General features: G+C 38.9%; 1 protein-coding gene across 1 annotated transcript in view; it reads right to left on the bottom strand.

Annotated features, from left to right (window-relative positions):
* Positions 1-22,151, bottom strand: part of LOC144720660 (netrin receptor UNC5C-like) — a 141,779-nt gene that overhangs the window by 69,323 nt on the left and 50,305 nt on the right. The window contains exons 2-5 of the mRNA XM_078597583.1: positions 12,306-12,536; positions 7,806-7,949; positions 3,809-3,912; positions 310-490 (exon numbers count right to left, since the gene is read on the bottom strand). Of these exons, the coding sequence (XP_078453709.1) occupies positions 310-490; positions 3,809-3,912; positions 7,806-7,949; positions 12,306-12,536 (660 nt within the window). The remainder of the gene's footprint in view (positions 1-309; positions 491-3,808; positions 3,913-7,805; positions 7,950-12,305; positions 12,537-22,151) is intronic.

Consider the following 22,151-nt stretch of genomic DNA (forward strand, 5'->3'; position numbering starts at 1 on the left):
TTAAATGGTCATAGATACACCGAGTGCTGCGGTCAGCAACCAAAATAACAAGAACAGCCTTTTTTTTTCAAATTCGGTAAAAAAAAAAAACACCTCAACATTTCAAGAACCGCACAATGCATGTGAATACAAGGCGGTGGTGGTCCTTAGTGAACAACATCACAAAGCAGTCCCTTAAACAGCCACATGTGGCTCCGGAGCCCCAGGTTACTGACCCCGTGACCTAGCGTGACCTTTCTAGAAAAAAAAAGAAGTTCTTAAATTTCGCGTTAGCGAGGCATGTGCTATGCGTGCGGCACCACCACTCACCGTACACGGTGACAGTGGCGGTGGAGCTCCGGCGCTTGGCCACGACGTTCTTGGCCACGCACGTGTAGTTGGCGCTGTCCGACAGTCGCGCCTGCTTAATGATCAGATTGTGGTCCGCCGTGATGTGGAAGTTCGAGTCCTCCTCCGGGTCGATGAGCATCTCATTCTTAAGCCATTCAACCTGCGCATAGATCATACAACTCCTTACAGCATCGCATTTCTAAAGTAATTTGGGATCGGTTACGTTTTTCCCTCTGGAAATGTATCATTTCATGTTAAATGGAAACTGCATTCGAAATGCACTTTTCCTTGTCTTAAGATGATCCACTAGAAATAAATTAGGTTTACAAGACTGATAATGGAATACAATGAAGTCATAGTCCATTGTACAAAACAAATAACATTAACAACCTCTTTAGCCACTGCAAGCTGATACGGATCTTTGTGTGTGGCCATTATGACTAATATACGGGGAATGAGGACGCGGTTAGGATATCTGTCATTGGGTTGGAACCTGAGACCAATGATGTTCATTTTCCTTTATGCTGCAAGAAAAGTAACTCCCCTGCTGAAAATGTTGATTATCTTTGAACAATTCAAAGTGTTATATCTGATCGTCTTTTGAAAAACTGCATGTCGCTGCTGTGGGATTTGAGGTATAATGCACTCGTTGCCTGCAAACCAATTTTTTTTATTGCGAATCCACAGTAAATGTCCTTTCCACACCTACGCAAAGGGTAGGCAATTCGATCTGCTGCCCATTATTTAACCAGGTGACAGCCCATTTAGATTCATTATCATTTTTGCTAAGCAGACCCAATAAACCAGAAAGCTATCATATTTTTTGTATAATTTAGTTGTGAGACATTTAATATATATGGATTTGGAACATACTACTGTCAAGAAAAGGCCCACTCTTTCGAGTTTTGCCACAGGGCCTTAAATGCACACTTTACAAAAGGCAGTACTGTACAATCAGGTTAGTCTTTGGAGTAATGATCAGACAGAGCAGGAATTGAATGAAAAACTGTCAGCTCACTCATTGGCAGACATGCTAACCAAAGGGATACCCGGTCATCCAAATCTAATCTAACTATTTGAAATGCCTGATCCATGTACAGAACTTAAGGAAACCATATACGGATAAGGACAAGGATTTAACTGTGTTTATTTAATGTAGAAAGATTTTGCATAAACTGGCTTTGGCGTGTCCGCTCCACAGCAATCCTTTTATTTATGAAATAATATTTATTACTGTGACCAAATTAATAACTGGAGATATCGCCAGAAAACCTTGGTCTCCAGTACGCTTTCAATTTGACAAAGACAGGACAATATTACAGAACTCTATGTAGAAAATGAACCCACAATACGAAGATGGTATATCCACCATTTCCCTACAGACATCAAATAAGATGAATTCCACGAATCACTAATTTGACTTAAATATGTGAATTTTAGACATATATATGGGAATATAAAACTAATTAGGTTGCAGCAAGGAATAAACAAACAAGACATTTAAAATATTTGGGCCATATACTGTACAGTATTTATTGTTTTATTTTCAGGGTCAATTTAAATATCCTGTGAAGTGAAAGAATATTTATTTAAAAATCTTAAAACATTTTTTTTATAGTTATGAGCACAAGAGAGAGTCTAGAATTTGTGATAATGTAATCTTGGGAATAAACATCTCCTACACGTAATAATATTGACACAAACACTCCTTATGTGAATTAACAAAATTCACTACATAGTAAATGCATTAAAGATTAGCTTAAATTGCCTTTAACATAAGCCCAATGTTAGGTTGCTGTGATAGTTTCACATTATCTGATTCTCAAATAACCTTAATGGGAGTCGAGATTTGTTGAAAAGCAAGTAGAAATATTTAGCCAACAAGTACTATTATATGTGGGTCACCTATGCCAATGCATACCACTGTCAGTAGAGGTGTTAAAAGTCAAGGCTTCGTGTCAAAGACAGTGTGCTTCGTTGGCATTTTCAAAGCGGCGCTATGTATTGCAAATAACAAATGCCTTCATCTTCCGAATATGGCCTATGTAGTGTTTTCTCATCAATTTTTAATCAAGAGCCCCCCCCCCTCTATCTATAGTGGTGCAACTCAAGTGTGAAGTACGGCTGCATGATTTACAACGTGCATAGAGCTTTTAATGTGCATTATCTGTGCGAATATGGGGATGGCGATAATTTATTTTAAAGAGTGAATTTACGAGTGAGCAAAGCATGCTGTTTATCATAATTGGATGCAGCATAAAAAAACGTTACGATTGTAGAAATATTTGGATGGTCATTTTAGTAATAATGTTTACTTATTATTGTTAATTTAGCAAATATGTTCGGTTGCTAAAAGAGATGCTGTAAAATATAAAGCATCCCATGACAAAGCCACATGCACAAGTGCTGAAATGGTAACAACTATAATGTATTGAACTAAACGTCGACATGTAAATGCAATATATGTTGAAAAATATAGCAATATTAATTTACATTTAGGTTTGTTGGAAAATTACATTCCATTTGCATAGTAATATCAAATATGCAATCATTTCCATCCAAAATTAATTTAAATTTCCATGCATCACGTACAATCATGCACCACCGTACTGACTTGTATTTTAAGGACATTTTTGATGGCATGCACCACCAAAAACTCAATTAATAATTTACAAAGAAATATGAACCAATACACGCATTAGCACAAACTATAAACACATATCTGCAGACACACAGACACAGAGAGAAATTATAAAGTACAATGCCACTATAAAACACACAATTCTACAGGGCAAATCACATTTTGCGAGTTCTATGGAATTTCTTGCAGGCCTTGGAAATGACTGTCTGTTCCGTGTGTGCACAGTGCTTGAAATAGAGAATGCTATAAGTCAGAGTTACCTTCTAATTTCCCACTACAGTCACGGTAACCTGGCGGTCAATGAGTCCCCCTTCTCCACAGATCGCTCTCAGGAAGGCCATATGCTGACGTGAATTAGCAGAACGAATGTGACAGGAATATGAAACCGAGATGCATTTCCTGCTAATGCTAATTCAGTCCAATTTAATCTGGCACTTCAGATAAGTGAAACTAATTACTTGTAGACAGTGCAATGATTTTTTTTTCCTCTGCCATGACCCTGCAATGTGTCAGATTGGAAAAAAAAGCATTGTTTTAAATCTTTAACTGTATTTAAGCACATTGCACACTCACACAGAGTAGCGGAGAGCTTGTCATGTTTGCACAGTTATACAATTTGAAGATGGCTCGTTCGTATGCATACGGCAGAGGATATTGCACGTTAAGAGTTGTTCGTAATTATTTTACACTAAGCAATAGGCCATATTACAGTAAGCGCTGTGCTTACAGAATCTTTGCAATCACCACCAAACCTACGGGAATCTGCCAGCACAATTATGCTGCAATCTGCTCACGGGTGGGTGCAATGCTTAACCCCGACAGCAAGTGTGGCGTCACCTCGGCAGGAGGGACCGCATCAGGAGGACGACAATGCAGTTGAATCTTTTGCCCTTGGGGCTCTTCCTTCCCCTGCGGCTCCATCTCAAAGTTCTTGTGCAGATCTACGTCGCACAGCAATGCACAACATTGAAAACAAGTGTTGACGCTCTATTTCAGTTGCACTTTATCGCTATTCGCCTCCAGTTATCTGAATGTGGAGAAGTCACGAAATTTAAGATTATGTGGCTGTGTGTCTGATTTAGTTTTTTTCATATAAATGGTTCACGTAGTGAGACATAGTGGAAGATTATATTTGTCTAACAATAATATTGCTATGGAATATTTGAGTTCACTAAAAATGTTTGATTCATATTGGAAAAATTCGGATAATTACACATTACATTTGCATGACAAGCAATGAGGTTACGGAGGCCCTAGGATAGTAATGTGTATTTCCATAACTAGCTCAGTACCAACACCACATTGTGGTGCTGCTCTTTTGAGCATGAAGACACTTAACACCTTTTTTACTTAGTTGCCTTTAATTAAAAAAAACATTAACACAACAACTGAGGTTATTTAGAACACTACCAGTTGAATCAACGAATCCGGTCATCAATTATTTTATATGTAAATTATACTGAATAAAATAAATACAAAAAAATTCTGTGCAATGGATGTTAAACAGATATTCTTGAGGGTATTTAGTCAGTATTTTACGTCTTTTTTCTGGGATGTCATAAGTTTACCTTACATTTGTCCTTGAATGTATGTTGAATTTTATTCAAAGATACATAAGAAACATACGTCTATATATGGTAATTTGGAGAGCATCAGTGATTGTACAATGCAACTATATTTATAAGCACTGAGGAATTTAATTCAGTTATTCTTGTAAGGTATGTGTGTGTAAGTTTTCTATAACATTTAGATTGAGCTGTTTGGCTATATTTGCTTTTGGGGATAAAATAAACAAATAATAATTGTGGCATCTGTTTACAAATGCAAAATTCTTGCAACCATTTTCATGTCCTAAATGTATATACATTGTAGATCCTTATTTTTAAACAATGAAACATATATAATTGCTTAGTTAGGTTTGCAACTAACTGTTGTTATTGAGGATGTTCTCGACATCTGTAATCATCAACAATTTTAGTCACATTCATTTATGAAGTGGTTGTGCAGTGATTCGTTGACATCCAAGCTAAATGGATTCAAATTCACACACTTTTGACTCAATTAGCTGTTCTTGATGAATTAATAAATATAAAAATGTATGGAGCTTAACAAGCGTTTCCCTTCTTCTTGGTTCTTTCGGTAAAGTCACGTAGAAGGGAAGTAATAAAATAATAAAAATAAAACATAATAAAATCACAAGGCACCATTTGTTGCAAAGAGGGAGAAAACTAAGACTTGATGGGTCCAGTCTTCTGAAAGATAACGCATCATATCGGGGCGGTGACACGGCCGAGAGGCTGTGGTTTTTCCGCTTGTTGCATATGTTCACGGTTCAAACCTCACGGCTGCCCTGGTTAGTACTGCGTGTGGTTTTAACCGTCCAAATTTTCACCATCTGTTTCAAATATCCGTGACATTATTCTAAAAAGAGTAGGCCATGTGTGCCGGCATCATGATTCCAATTTGGAAACATTTATTGGAAATGAATCGAATGGGAAAATACATCACATCATCGCTCCATACTGGAAATCCTAGCAGGACCCTCCTGAAAAAGGCATGAGACTAAGTAAGGACTGTATGGACACATAAATAATGATTATTACATATTGTTATGCCAGTCTTAAACTGAAAAGAGATATTCGTTTGATTTGGTATGTAAATATTTCTAGCACAGGTAAATCTTTTGCACATATTTAGGCCAGAATGGTGTGGTCTGCACTACTATGTGTTGATTTTTGTTTACCGGATGCTGATCTTGACATATTGCACTGGGTATTAATTGAAGATTGAGTCAACCTAGGGATAGTGTTGTGCAGAATCAGATACCAATTACCACTGGTGTGTATGGCCAGGGATCATTGGACAGTGTGCTAACCACCACAGCACCATTATTCACATCAATACAGAGTAAAGGTACACATTTATCAATTTGGGAATGTCAATAAAGATTATGTGTAATTTGAATTAGCCTGCTCTTCTTTGCATATGAGACTGGCAATGTTTTATCAGATGTGGCTGCTGTGGCTGCACCACAATGGCACGTCCCACCTTGGGCCACTGCAAGGCAGCCCTTTCTATGCCTGAGGTTGTGCAGGTGTTAACACCCGTCAGTTAGAGGGCCCGCGTCGTGTTTGCAAAGTATTCCCATTTCTGGCAGTTAAATCACAGCCGTTTGGTGCATTGTTTGGGAAGTGAGGCACGTGTTATAAAATATAGAGTGGTACCCCCCACGATATGCTGTTTGGATATAAAAAATGCATGACAAAGCATGCGGATAATATTAAGCACGTTTAAGCCGAAGTGGTCACACACAGAGATGCCGCATTTTACGTGACAAAAAATGCATTTACAACAACTAAATTGCTTGGTAGTTAGAAATTACAATAATCTATTATATAAGTGATTTTACAAGTCAGTATATCAATTCTAAAACCAAATTATTCCACGAAAGAGTACTGCATATTAATGGTACATTTGCATTTATCTGCAGAATCTATGAATGCATAATTGGCAAATATTTTCCATGTGCTTTATTATTAGTTTTAAGAACTGAACCAAGTTATGTTTATTTTGCACTGGAACAATTAAAATCAGATGCAAACTGTAGGTGTGATGATATATTCGCATTAAAGTGCAGTTTCTTAAAAGTAACATTTTAAAGAAAATGAAATATACATGCAATCAATAATACAGAAGGTATGACAAATAACCTACTTGAAATGAAGCATGCTATGTGCATATGACGTGCTTGTATTACATTCCTAAATATTCATTTATATTGTGTATAGTATATTTGCATGTATTCAAAGTAAACACCTGCAATTTATAAAACACAATTACTGACAAAAATATGAATAGCCAATTATTATATTTAAATGATAATGAATTCTTGTTGACACTAATGAAATGAATCCAAGCCTTTAAAGGTAATATACCCTATGGAGAAATTTCTTGCATAATTGTGAATGTGCATTCCTTGATGAAAATGACCCATTTCAAATAAAGCACAATTTTCTTTAATGGTTATTTTTGCTTAATTGGCTTAATTCAGTATAGTTAGGATGTTTATCATATATATATTAAATTGTGCACATTTCATTAATGCTCTTTAAACACCCTTAATTTAAATATGGATAGTGTTCATCTGAAATTAATGTATAAACTGCATTCTAATATGGGTTTTATGCCCCAATATACTGTATTTGGTTAGCTCATGAGGTCAATGCCATTCATAGCACGAAGTCAGAAATGTGTTGAAAGGTTCAATTCCCAGAAGTTATCAGTGGCAAAACTATTTTTAAAGGGCAGTTATGCCAATCTCCCGCACATTTTAATATTTGTTTGTGCTCTTAATAATAATTTGTACAGCTTGGCTGCAGCTAAAACAAAGTCAAGGTGCTTCCCTGCTAAAATGAACATTGGATTATGCTCATCTCCATTGGTGGCCCGAAGCCAGGGTTACAGCAATTCACATTCATAAGGCATGGCAGGCGGTTTATCCATAAGATCACCATGTGAAATTTCCCACAAAACGGTGCTTAATTTATAGACCTGGAGCATTGTTGGGCCGTGTCAACCCCCTGACTGGGATGTGAAGTCTTGCTTCAGGGTTAGGAGCCAGATTCTATACAGTGAGGCAAACAAGTATGTTGTTTGAAGTAAAATAGACAAACATAACATCACTTTGGAGTGTTCCTCTGTGTGACCGTTGATCAATAAGGATTTTCAGAGGGGGAAATACTGAATGTACTTGTGGATTCTGATGCCATAACTGAGAAAAAACGTAGAAATAAATGTAAATACGAGAATGGGCAAAAGAGGGGTTTTCACGAACATGCTATTCGGACGTAAGCCTTGCGGCTCTTGCTAGTGCCGGCGGCGCTCCAGGCGACGCACTGACACCAGTAAGGCTCCGGCCCGTAGTACACCTCCACCTGCTGCCGGGACACGTCCGTCTGAACCTCCCGCACCGATCGTCCTGCGCACACACACACACACATATGCACACATATCTTACATGCTTCACCTGCCAATACAGTTTGCACAGATTATGCAATCTTCTGCTGCTGTTACGTAACTTCTTGGACCAGGGGGACCCTGCCATTGCTGTGTCGCACTCTCCCAGTAACTTGCTGGGGCTGTATCGTGGTGCTGCGAGTTGGTGTTTTGTGCAGATGGGTGATGATGATCGGTTGGTGGAGATGGGTGGTATTTATAAGGTGGGGTGTCAGCACAGTGGAAAGCGGTAGCAGAGCGGATAGTGCACTGCGCTACCAACCTGGCCACCCGAGTTCGATTTCCGCTCACGGACAACACCAGTGACGATTATTTGAACTGGTCCTGGGCCTCCCCTACGTTGACTTAGCCTCAATTGAGTACCGAGTGCGATGTGTAAAAACATTTCCACGAGGTAGGCAAAGACAGCCTGAGGTGGTGCTGGCCACCCACCCCCCTCATGTGCTGTACTGACCTTCATAGGTGCTGCTCTATAACAGCACTTACCCCCAACAGTCTGTTAAGGCTATACTGAGGAATATTTGTCTTTGGAGAAGTGGGGAGGTGATGATTTCTCCTAGCCTATAAGTACTAATTAAATTTCTATACAATGCAAATTTAATCCATTAGCTAAGTTCCCAAGTGCTGGACAATTGAATGTTAGTAGTTTGAGCATATGGATCACCACTTTGAATAATAATAATTATTGCCATAATATAATCTTTATGTTTCTTGCCATGGCAATTGTTAAAAATGGTCAATGAGTCATCAGTTGAAACTGGTGTACCACTGTCAGTTCAGTTGCTTCATTTTTATTTGAGTAGGAACATATATTGAGATGTCAGAATGGCTCAGGAGAATAATTATATACTCGTGTAACAGTGTATATCCTTACATTGTAAGGATTTTGAGCTTAAAATCTGGAATGAAGTGAGGCTCTCGTGGTTAGTGAGTTTTATGGTCCAAGTACAGCCATCGGTGATAAAAAAAAGTCCATAATTTTATTTTCTATTTCATTTGGTGAAGCTCAGTTCCGAAGGATGTGTCTGCGCAATTGAAAGAGTGCAGTGTAGTGGTTGTGTGAAGAACATTAGTCAAAGGCCACTAATGTCAGTTCTGGGGTCAATCTCCCAACAGCGTGTGGCTTTGCTGTCTGTAGAAGAGGTCGGAAAGGATTAATGAAACACCCTTCCTTCTTTGCCTAACTCCAGGAAGCACGGTTGGGTATAATTCGTAAAATATGCAAGAATAATAATACAAAAAAATGGAATACAGTTAAGGCATGGTCATTCAAAGTAATTGGGATGGGACTCTCATGCTCGCAATACGCCCCCAAAATTATGGTGATGCAATATTTGAATAAATATAAGGAACCTGTGGTATTGGAGTAGAATGCCCACAACATGCATATGTATTTTGGAGCACTTGGAACCTAAAGGTCCAAAATGACTTGAAGCCCATTGCATAGCCAACACCTGCCACTTGAGATCTGAATTAGCAGCGCTGTCATTTCTTAATTGAGTATTTCACAAACATGATACCTTGTTGTGCTAATTGACAGTGGAAGTGCCTCTGTGTTCGGGTTTCCATTTCAAATTCGACTTGAGCACTAGGACATTAACTAGCTGGTGGTAAATTAAGTGTGAGTACAGACTGCGTATTTACATGCAAATAAACATTGCTTATTGTTCAAATCATAAACACTCTTATCTACCCTGGTCGTGCTGTTGGTAAAGAACTCAGCTCACAATTGGAAGGTCATAAGTTCAAATCCAATGCAGGGGCTGGCTCGGCCCATCCGTTGGGGGTGAATTAAACGGGGTATTCCTTTGTTGAAAGCTACGAATGAGCACCCTGTGCAGAGTGTCTAGGTCCACAATGGAAACAAATTTTACCAGATTGCTTGTTTGAGCATCGACAATTTGACTTTTGAAATACTGATAAAAGGATTTCTCGGTCTGTGTGTTAGCACCATATCCATTGTGCATAATTGCACATACAATTGTTAACGTTTTGTGTCCTAAATGCTTGAATAGTTAAATGGTTTTCATCTGAGCAGTTGACAACGACCATGGGATTAAACACACCTGGTGCATTATATAAAGGAAAATATTGTGGATACTCACACTCACAGCTTTGATTTATCAGAATGGGAAAAAAAGGGAATTGTAATGTACATCCTGCCAAAAAGTACTTGCAAGTGCTAATTATTTACTACGTAAATTATATGTCAGGGGCAATGACCTGAAAGTATTTACAGCCAAGCATTTACACCATAACATACAACTGAGAAGCCTTTAGAACATAAAGTGTTGATTACTTCACGCAATATCACATTACAATACTCCATGTCACACACTTATTTTTTGCATTATCATTACAGGTGATATGGTGAGCTCAAACATGTAATTATTAATACGATGTGTGCCCAGCAAATATAAGATCAATCCTTGTGTATGGTCCATGAGATTCTGATTGCTCTAGTGTAGTGAGATGGCTCAGAAAGTTTAAGAGGAGACATAAATTGATCGATGATGACGCCATGGTTTGGGTAAACCTCCGAGGCAGTAAATTTGAAACAACTGCTCAGATCGATGGGATTGTTTTGAAAGATCAGTGAATCAAGTTAGCAGAGATGTACATGAAGGTTGTAATTTCGTATGGAAGTGTTTTGATGAAATATAAGGTCCTTCCCAAATATTTGCATAATGGATGTTCAAAGTATCATCTGTCATTGTCACTATTATCAGCTGCCAGGAAAGAAATATACCACAAAGATAAAATATTAACTATCATTATGCACATGCAAATGATTGATTGTACAATTTGTAAAAGATGTGTGGCACACATATCAACATTTCTCAATGTTTAAATATGCAAAGACTATTGGTGATCTCTGTTGGAAGCTCTTAATCATTGTTGAAAATTCTCGATTCCTATCGTGGATCCAATCTCTCCCGAGTCTGATCATACTAAAATGCAAACTATACACAAATAAAATATAGCAATACATTTAAAACCTCTGTCATCCAGTTATAAAACATTTGATAACCCTGATAGAATATGCAATTCCATGAAGTGCTTAGATTCAATTCATTCAACCTATGTTACATATTCACTATACCAATATATTATTAATACGCACATTATTAAATCAATGACTTAAAGAATTCGTCCGGAAGCCAGAATTTTACATCGCTTCCAATTACCATTTGCTGCGGAATATTTTAGACTGCATTACACATTCTGATGTAGAGAGATGATAATTTGAAGGATTAACTATTTCATATTTACCCTGAAACGAATACTTTCATTTACATGCACTTGCACCGCTAATGACGAAAAAAAGTAAAAGTGTCTCTCAGTTAATATGCGGTGGTACTCAGCTCTGTTGACGACCTTTAGTCAGCGGTGAGAATCTCACATTCCTATGAAAGAGGCTCCCCACAGCAAAACCTCCCCTGGCTTCTCAGTGAGTGTTACTAATGTCACCAAATCCAGAAAGAAGATGCGCTGAGTTGACTCCCATCCAAAATTTGAAATTGCAATCTTCTGATCGTGAGTTAAGTGCTTTGCAAACACACATATGGCCAACAATGCCTCTCTTCATAATATAGGTTTTTTGGGTTAGATCACGAAAATATATAAATGTGTCGTTAAAACCCGCCACCACCCGACACAGCCAACTAGTAAGGGTTGTCACGTAAACAGAACGTGCCAATTCGTCACTGGTACAGCACACCGGTGTGTTGGAGAGCCAAGCCACAACATTTACAATCTGAGTACGACGTTTCGCCAGTAATTACAACTAGCTTCATCAGGCGACAGCCAGATTTGTGGAGAAGTCCTCCTGTTTTTTTCCTTATATAGAGGCGTAGATGTCGTGACTACGCTTCTGCGCTCTTGCACAAAGTGTGGGGGGGGGGGGGGCGCAAACTGTGGTCACCACATATCTGCCTATTATGGATGATATTGGTCGTGAAAGCCTACGTGTTAAAATGCCTCTCTCGTACAAAAATACCTATTTGAGCCACAACCACATCTGACATTGCTCAGGTGATGTCTGCAGCTTGTTTTCTCTACTTCCCCTCAATTCACACTGGAGAGCAATGAGCATTTTGATTCTACCAAAAAAAGATCTGAACTTTTGATTTGTGCCATTCTCCCCGCATTCATGAGTCAGTTCAATTGATTCAGAAACGGCCCCGAAGCAATCTATACCAGCACACAAATGTGGTCAAATCAACTTCTACATTTCACCTCGGCTATCTTTACAAGAAAGATATCGTTCAGCTTCATAAAGTGACTGAGAAGAGATAGTCCACAAATGGAGTCCTACCTGTCCCTTGATCCGTGCGCTGTTGAACGTGATGGGCCTGCTGGGACACCCACTCAGCGTTGCACTTGAAGTAGATCTGGGTGGCGGGCGAGGCGGCACAGCTCATGGTGACCGGCTTGTTGCGCACGATGTAGGCGTCCTCCAACTCCTGGAGGAAGTGGGGCAGGGGCTCCGCCAGAGCCGAGGGCCGAGAGGCATCCGATGCCGGCCCAGTCCCTCCTGCAGCACCCTCTGGACACAGACGTGCAGACAAGACAAAGGTCGCCCCAACCCACCATGGAAAATTTTCAGGCTGTTGGAGCGAGTGCCGTGAACATGTGAATATGACGGCCGACATAGCACACGACAAGGTTGTTTGGCAAGCACTATTCTAGGCCACCTTTGTATCCCAAGTGCCGATGTTTACACACACACGCACACACATCAGGTACTTAATTGAGGCTGAAACAAGCTTGGAAAGGTCCAGACTGGTTCCAATATATTCGCAACTATTATTGGCCGTGGCCTGGAATCGAACATGGGTCACCAGGTTCGTAGCACAGTGTGCAAACCACGTAATTACTGCTCCCCATATACGCAGCCAGATACACACACATGAGAGTGTAAACACACACATGTGCTATGTACGTTGAACTTTTTTCGCACCGTACGTAGTCAACCGTGTTAATTGGAGGTATGGGGGGGAAGGACAACAAAGTAACCTCAAAAACAGTTCTAAAGAAACGAGTTTTCAATCTAGATTATTTAAAAGTGCATAGCTCCGGTGGCTTCCAAATATCGGAAGGAAGAGCGTTCCAGACGCCCTCAGAAGCGCATCTGAAAGTGTGCAATGCGGTGACCATCTTTGTTCGATGGCCAGCCAAAAGCCGCTGCGAGGATGACCGGAGTTCGAGTGATTGTTTTATGCTCGTTGCCAATCCCCAAAAAAACTTCCCCCATAGCAACAACGGCTGTTAGTAAGAACTTCACGGCTAGAAAAGCACATCAGGAGGTGGTGTAGGGGGTTTAAGCACAATTTTACACCTTTGCAATATAGTACATCACACAATTTACTCGACATGTAACCATTAAACTATTCAGCAATTAAAATCTATTCGTATGCATGTGTTGCGTGCATTTTTATCACGTGTATGAGAAGTGATTATTATTAATTATTTAAATTTTATGTCAATCTTAATATAATACTATTGGACAGAAAGGAGATAACACAAACAAGCAGAACATATGAACATGACAATACCAACCAGACAGTACAAGCCATACAAACAATATATTAGTTTGAATTGTGATCACACATCATGATAATTCTCAAAATTGCATTGGAATAGAGCTGTGTAATGCATCTATCAGGTACTCGTTTAAAGTGGAGTTAACTTACGCGAGAGACAATAAAAAGTGTCGAGTTTTTGATTGCAGGTGCTCTGGTTTGGTGCAGCTGATGGTAAGGGCACTCCTTTTATTGGCAAATGCCATGTTCAGCAGCATAATAAACATCTCAGAATGAGCAGCAATTGCCAGGACATAACCATACATATTATAGTTGACCCGAGTTCGATTCTCGCTCAGGGCCAACACCAATGACGATTATCTGAAACGATTCTGGGCCTCCCCTAGGTTGACTCAGCCTCAAATGAGTACCTGGTGCGATGTGTAAACATCACCACTAGGAAGACAAAGGCAGGGCGAGGTTGTTGGCCACTCAACCCCTCATAGGTGCTCACTAACAGCACTTGCCCCAACAGTCTGTTAAGGCTATACAGGGGATCTTTGTCTTTCTATATGCCTCTCTATATAAACAGGAAACCTTAATGACAACAATGATGGAAAGGTTCCTTGGTAGCTCAGGGGGCTAATGACTATGTCAAAGTACTGATCCAACACAACTGATCTTCAATGTCTCAATCCCAGTCTCCCCACTGTGATTAAAACAGTTTTTCAAGTGAAACAAATTGAATGATCTTAGCCCAGTCACCAATGTAACAATGAATAAACCCAACTAAAATGCAATTATATGAGCTATTCACTTAATTCAGCCCGAGCCAACTTTGAGGACTGTGTTTGAAATGAATTTGTATAATTATGATATCACTATGTAACTCAATTTTTGTTCCTGGGTAGTAAGTGTTATTTCGTAATTGGTTATGCCTAAAAAGTATCGAAAATGGCTATTATTCCCCACACACTTTGCTTTTGTGACCAGGACAGTGATATTTTCAAAATTACCTATTTTAAATGAGAAAACGGGCGAATTTGTGTCTTTTTCGTTTACATAAAGTCCGAAAAAAAGCATGAATCAAAATGAACATGTATTTATACTAAAGTAATACTAAAATGAATACAAAAGATTTAGAAGTGAGTAGTTTATCAAGATTTACGATTATACTGTAAATCACTTTCACGAATCAGCCCCCAAATGTAGTCTCCCATCATGTTATCATTATATTGTCATTGGTAGCGGCATTTAAAGTCCAGTATATCCTAGTGGAAGCGCTCGCCTTGCTCCTCCAAGTACGCTCCCATGTTCTCCTTGAATTTATCAAGATGAGCATCAAGGATATGGACTTTCAGGGACATCCTACAGCCCATTGTGCCATAGTTCCTCACCAGAGTCCCAACCAGCTCCACATAGTTTTCGACCTTGTGATTGCCCAGGAAGCCACGAACCACTGCGACAAAGCTGTTCCAAAACGCTTTCTCCTTACTAGTGAGCTTCTTGGGGAATTCATTGCACTCCAGGATCTTCTTTATCTGTGGCCCGACGAAGACACCGGCTTTGACCTTTGCTAAAAGACCGCTTAGGGAAGAAGTCTTGAAGGTACTTGAAGGCTGCCGACTTCTTATCTACAGCTCTGACAAATTGTTTCATAAGGCCCAATTTGATGTGCAGTGGTGGCATCAGCACCTTCCGGGGGTCCACCAGTGTCTCCCACTTGACGTTGTTCCTCCTCACAGAGAACTTGGTCTGCTGTGGCCAGTCCCGCCTGTGGTAGTGCGCCTTGGTGTCTAATTCTTTTGTAGTAATTTTTGTATTTCTTTAGTATAAATACATGTTCATTTTGATTCATATGTTGTTGTTTTCTGACTTTGTGAACTAAAAGACAAAATTTGCCCGTTTTCTCATTGAAAATTGGTAAATTTCTAAATATCACTGTCCTGGTCACAAAAGCAAAGTTTGTGGGGAATAATAGCCATTTTCTGTACTTTTGAGGCATAAGCAATTAGGAAATAATACTTACTACCCAGGAACAATTTTATTTTGTTACACAGTGTATTCAAATGGTGAACTGTTCTATACACAGCACGAAGGACACCAATGTAGCAAAATCTATTGTTGTACTGTACTGCAATGCATCCACATCTATGATCCCTGCTTTTTCCAACCTGCACTAATCAGCGTGGTGAAATATGGCGAAACAGTCCCAAAAAACCTGCAAGGTTTAGGATGGCTCTCATCGAGCAGCAGACTATTTTCTTAATACGTTTAGCCGAATTTGTCAAATAAATTGCTGGATCAACCAACATTTTTTTCGAAGGAGCATCTTACTGTAATCTGTCACCACACCGAAATGTAATTTTAAGTGCGCTGGAATGATATTTGTCAGTTACCAAAACAGATCTATACTCGTTTCATGATGACAGGGAAGTAGCAACAAACTGTAGCAGTTGTCGAGATGGTTATTCTTGATCTTGCCGGTTATATTTAAATAAATAAATATAACACATCCATTTATATTATTTTGTATTTTTCGAGCGCAATAACAATGCTTGTGAAAGCACCGTAAATGTATGCTGCAGGAATGCACATCGTACGTGAATTCAAAATGTGAAATGCCGCTGCTGAAGAACATGCAGTTCAATCCAAAGCACGTGAAAGGATGGTCTAGTATTCTTGCACATTATGCACCACTTCTGTAATTTCTTACTCTCCACAGATATCCCATCGATTATGCATTATATACATTGTATGATGTTATGCTCGATGGCTCACAATTAATTTGAACAACGTGCTTACACAATTTAAATTCAAATTCTGTCAAAAAGTGCAAAGAGGACATCTGAACTGAAGCCCTATTTGTTTGCAGGAGAGCCATTGTGTACTGATGTTACAGACAACATTGTCGATACTTTTTTCCATCTATGCCAAAGAGGGTGGGGTTTAGCTGACTATAAAATAATCTGTATTGTACGTAATGATGCAACCATGAATACAAAAGTTTCATAACAATATATATAATTTGTCTGAAGCAGGATTGTGAAAAGCATATAAAGCACTAAGGAGATTGGTCACATTGTAATATGCATATTGCAATTAGGAAGGAGCAAACTAAAAACAATTGATGTGGAATATAATTTAACTATTCTATGTACAAAAGTCAGCATCAGAGACACATAGCTGTGAGCTAAATTGACATACACATAACAAGCTTGCAAGTGGATCAAATAGATTCAGCAAAAGATTAAAATTGTTCTGAATTGTTTCATTCCAAATGTTTTTAATTGTCAGTAAAAACAACGGAAAGTTTGAACCTATACAGCCGTGGCTCAAGCCTCGCACTTATCAGAAAGATTGGAGCACAAATCCTGTAAATTAGTCAAATGCAGGAACAGCACAAAGTGACAAGAACATGAATAACATTATTTGAAACTGTGAAGCATGGCACTCTGAAGAATGTTAGCTCTCTGTTTTTTTTATTACATTTAAATTTATATTACATTTGAGCCTTCTTCCTGCAGATTACCAACACTCACGTTTATTCGGTTGACTCATCAAAAATTCAAACTGTCTCCTCTAATCAAATAACAATGGGTGGTACTTACAGGATATGTTTTGGATTCTGAGCCGGCATAAAAAAAATGGAACATTCCCATTGCAAGAACCGATTTATCCAAAGAACAACCAACTGTGATTTATACATCTATGAGAGATATATATAAAAGTAAAGGTGCAAATCCACAATTTCACATGCCAATATTGGCAAAGGGCATTCACTCTAGGAAGTTTTCTCGAGACCCTCTTAATGGGTATTTTGGTTAACTCTTTCACTTTGGCCAGTTGCCTTGTAAGAGGTAGGAATACTCACACTTTACCCCATCACATGCATGCAACTTGCCCATGGAATAACCATGGTGTACCCATGTACGCTTCCATTGTTTCAACTGCTGCGCCGGGAGAACGAACCTGTGACCTCTGGATTGAAAATCCAGTGTGCTAGAAATTACACCACGGCTGCATCATTATACATGTAAAATCACATCTCACTCCATATTTACCCCAATTATGAGTAACGCTAGATTCTTATCTTTTCTGTTAATTCAATTGCAATGCTCCGAACATATTATTTATATAATATTATTTATCCAAAATGGTCCATCATGACGCAATAGCATATACATAAAACACATGACTTATACTGCCAACACCCTAGGATACGTATTGACATATACCTAGCAAAATATTTGTTCCCTTTGGAGACTTCGTAAACATACAGGCTAACCTCATCTCGGATCAGCAGTGGGACTCTGATTTACTCATCTGGGGTTCGTCTGAAACAAATGCCTAAAAAAAAACTCAACAACCCTCTGTTGCCCCAACAAAGGGCAAAGGGAATGCATTAGGTGATCTCTTGTCACTCAAGACAAGCTCCACAACACTCTTGGGCAGCTGTCAAAGAATAAAAACAGCCGACCCAGATGAATGCCCTGTCGAGTTTGCTTTAAAAGTTTCACGTCTCTTGGCATATGACAACTTCGCAATTACAGGAATGCACATTTCTATAACTACAACCCTAAACTTAGGCACACATTGTAAGAATACTGCCACTCTGTTGACTAATTATTGCAAGCCGCTTACAAAAAAATCCCTCCAAAAAACACCTTCTCACCCTGAACACCTTCTTGTGTAGATTAAGTAACTGTGTGACACCAAGCACGCATACATACACACACCAACATCTATTGTGTACAAAAGTCACTGATGGCTTACACATCGAGTTATCTTCATGAAAGGACAAATCAATATGTTTCTGCAAATGGAATGGTAACTGCAAATGGCAGCAGACAAGGCAAGGTGAGTAACAGTGCACTTATAAGGGAACATCTCTTTAAATTGCTTAAATTGCCCATTATCTAACTAGCAAGACCGATTACCTCCATATATAAAAGGGGCCAGACCTCCTGACTGCATACACATTGCTGAGACATGACTATGTCGTACTGACGCTCTTTCCAATATCAGGGATGCCAATAATTGATTGAAATTTGGATTTAATGTATTCAACTTTACAAAGCCTTAACCCCTGCAGTCAAACCACTTGTACTATGAACTCAAGACCAGAGGGGGCCAATGTGTAGCAGAAATTTGTTTACTGAACAAGAGGAAAAGGAAATGACAAAGCCACACCTGACTGACAATAAATTGATGGCGTGTCACAATGCTGGCACATCAGTGGGAGAGGCGAATGGCTATCGAAGTAACTATCAGTCTCGTGATATGTCTATGATGTCGGTCACAATGTCATTAATAATGCATTAGGTTTAAGGCAAGGCAGATGTCATGTAACCCTGTGACGTTATAGAAAAAAAAATTTCAATAGAGATATAATCGTGGATTTTGACAAGGGTGTGACATTAGCAAACTAAGCTCGTGATACATATACATTTAAGTCACTATACATAGGACATTATGGGTGAATTCATGCAGTGGTCTTCAGCTGGCAATGAAAGAACAACAAATGTGTCAATGAGTTTAATATTGGAATGTGTATTCTCAGCGAGAGACAAACATCGTCGTCATTACGATGTAAACTATATTCACGACGCGAATTCCCAATGCAGTTTCCAAGTGCTGCAAATCAACATTCGTAACTGAAGGACCACAATGCATTAAAAGCATTGAGAACAACCACAAATGGTAATTGTATATAGCAATTGCTTACACAAACCAGCAGCAGCAATCCCACTCGGAATTCCATTTCAACAGATTTGATAATGCCATGAAAGCTGCACTATTTAGTTCATGTATTCTACTCGAAGAAGTCTATAAAGAGATTAAATATCTCTAGCAAGTATTGTGCCATAAAGTAAAATGTCGGCCAGCCGATTAGAACCTAGAATGGTATCACGCCTGTGAATACAAAGCAAACATAACAATATGAAGCAGCTGAACTCGCATTGATGATAGGATGCCAGTATCATCCCCCAAAAATAATCTCTTTGCAACTTCTGTATTTTCAATGCTGTTGGTGGGTGCATATTTTACCAATACACATCGTGAGGAATGATAGACATGAATAGCATCATCCTATTGAGGCAGAATTAAATCCCGTGCATTGCTCGCTCCAGCATGTAATTTGAGTGTTAAGGGTGTTCCCTTTGTTTGTTAAGCCCGTGCAATTAAGCAAACATAAAAAATATCAACAAAAATAGGATGCATCATGAACCCTCAAATTTATTTTAAAAGTCCAACAAAGGTCAAGTGCAATTGCGCACAGAATGGCAATTACGAACACAATGTCCTCCAGGGAAATCCTGGCCTCAGTAATGAATGTGCCGAGGAGTCATTTTTGCTGCAATTCCAATGGAAGTGCCCTGACGAGTCACATTAACGCAGTGGGGCACCTTCAGAGGCATGTGTTAATGGAAATAAGTAGCTTTCACAATGTCATATTCTCCTAACAAAGCTCACAAACAGAATTAAAGAATCACATTGTACATACATCTGTAGGCGCATCTGTACAGTTAAGTTCGTGTCAGAATGGATGTGAACATTAAAACGTGCTTAATTGTTGTGAAAATATCCTACCTTAAAGAAAATCAGTGTTTTGTAATGGACACCTCTCAGTGATATTATCATCATGATCCATATGACTGTATTATTTGTAAAAAAAAGAATATTATAGTCTTTTTCTTATTCTTAGGTTTTTTCTTGGTTTGGTTTGGAAGAAAGAAAACGAAATCATTAATCATTTCTGTTCGGGGGCCAATCACACGCAGAGTTTGTAAATCTTTGTACATTGGCGAGATAAAAAAAATGTAAACTGCTATTTTGCAGTGCTCCCACATCAAACAAGAAGGTTATTGCTTGGGCTGCCTTTGAATTGCTATGACTAGCTTTCACAATATGCCTTTCAGGCAATACAGTTTTACAGTGAAAATTAATACTTTATGATTGGCTCAGACTAGCTTTCTAGAGCAGCTTCATGTATCTATAATATATATGTACACACACCCAGAGCTGCAAACAATATATGATTTTAATTTTTATCAAGGTCACATATTTTCCCCAGAATGGACAAGAAGACTGAACTATATAGCCTTCAGTCACCAGGCGCTCTGGTTTCATCAACATGGTATCAGCAGGGTGGACGGAGGAGTAGGGGTGCTAAGATGCACTGGATATGGACAGAATGACTTCTTGATTCGACCACTGCTCTATACAACACACGCAGACTAAATAAATGACGAGGAAAGGAGTGAACTCCCTACTTTAAAAAGGGCAACCTTTTCTACCATCAAGGGAGAATGTGAAGTAATTACAGAAGAGTGTGGTTCTTAGTCTCTCTGAGAATCAGTTGTATGGTTCAAGTGGATATCAGACAGCGTTGGCCATCGTATACTTAGGCTCGCGTAACGCAGTTAAAGATGATTCAAATATATGCTCCAACAAACCTTGAAGACAGCAGCTAACTTATAAATTAGGGCAACACACATGACAACACTCATGCAAAGGTAGGATAGAGGAGCAAGGACATGAATAGTATTCTGAAGTTTGGCATCTCAGTGAAGAGTGAGAGAGACGAGATAGTCAATGAATGTGTGTAGCCAAAAGAGACATGAAGATAAGAAGTGGATATAGGGAATGGACAACTGTATCCAAATGTAGAAATTACAACTCAAAATGTCTTACTGGAAACAACTCGTGAGAAGGAGCTGCAAGGTTTATTGCATCGCAAGATTGGGAGAGATGGAGAAAGCTTGGAGAGGCCTTCACCCAGCAGTAGATCGATCATGGCTGAAAATTATGACGTTTGGAAGCCAACTAATCTTGTATTTTCTTTATTATTCAAGAAAATACACATCAGAGGTACGTCTATGACTTCCTTTCAACCTAGAGAGACAATACATGTTCACTGAGTCATCAAGGAAAACCTACACATACAAGAAACTAAAACTCAAAAAGAGCATGAAAAAAAATTGTATTGGATTAAGGAATTCCATTTGCAGTATTTCAAAACCAGCAGTTGAATTGTTAATACGAATACTATTCTCATCCAAGTCAAATATAACTCGATATGTTTATTTTCTAAATTTAAAAAAGGCATTGCTGTAAATTTGTATTAAAACTGAAGCTGTATTGATGCTGTAACATTGCAGCTAATTGGTATGGCTGCGGCGTTAACTTTTCCTTTTGCATTAATTTTAAATGTCCTTTGTTTTGAAAATAAAAAGTTCTAATTTTGCATTGTTGTAGAGAATATAAGTAACAAATTAGGTAAGCAAATTATACGGCTGAAGGAGTGGTATTTTTGTATTATTAATAATATTTTTAGAATATCAATTGTGGCTGGCTAATGTATGGGCACGATCACCCATCTGACTCCAGTCCCTCAATACAGAGAAAGCATTGTGCATGCAGAGTCTTTGGTAATACGTGGAAATGAATACATTTATCCTTCTATACTAAACATGAAACATCATGTACGGGAATCACATATACACTGCAGGGTGGTGTACACATGTACGTTGGTGGATCACACTGAGATAAAGCCATAATGTGTGCCATACAGGGGAACTAAGAGTTTGATGTAGGAAGTAGTATTTGCAAGTAAGTGTCTGACATATCTGTGC

The sequence above is a fragment of the Lampetra planeri genome, chromosome 9, assembly GCF_965212315.1.
Source record: "Lampetra planeri chromosome 9, kcLamPlan1.2.h2, whole genome shotgun sequence".
In the NCBI taxonomy this organism is placed as follows: domain Eukaryota; kingdom Metazoa; phylum Chordata; class Hyperoartia; order Petromyzontiformes; family Petromyzontidae; genus Lampetra; species Lampetra planeri.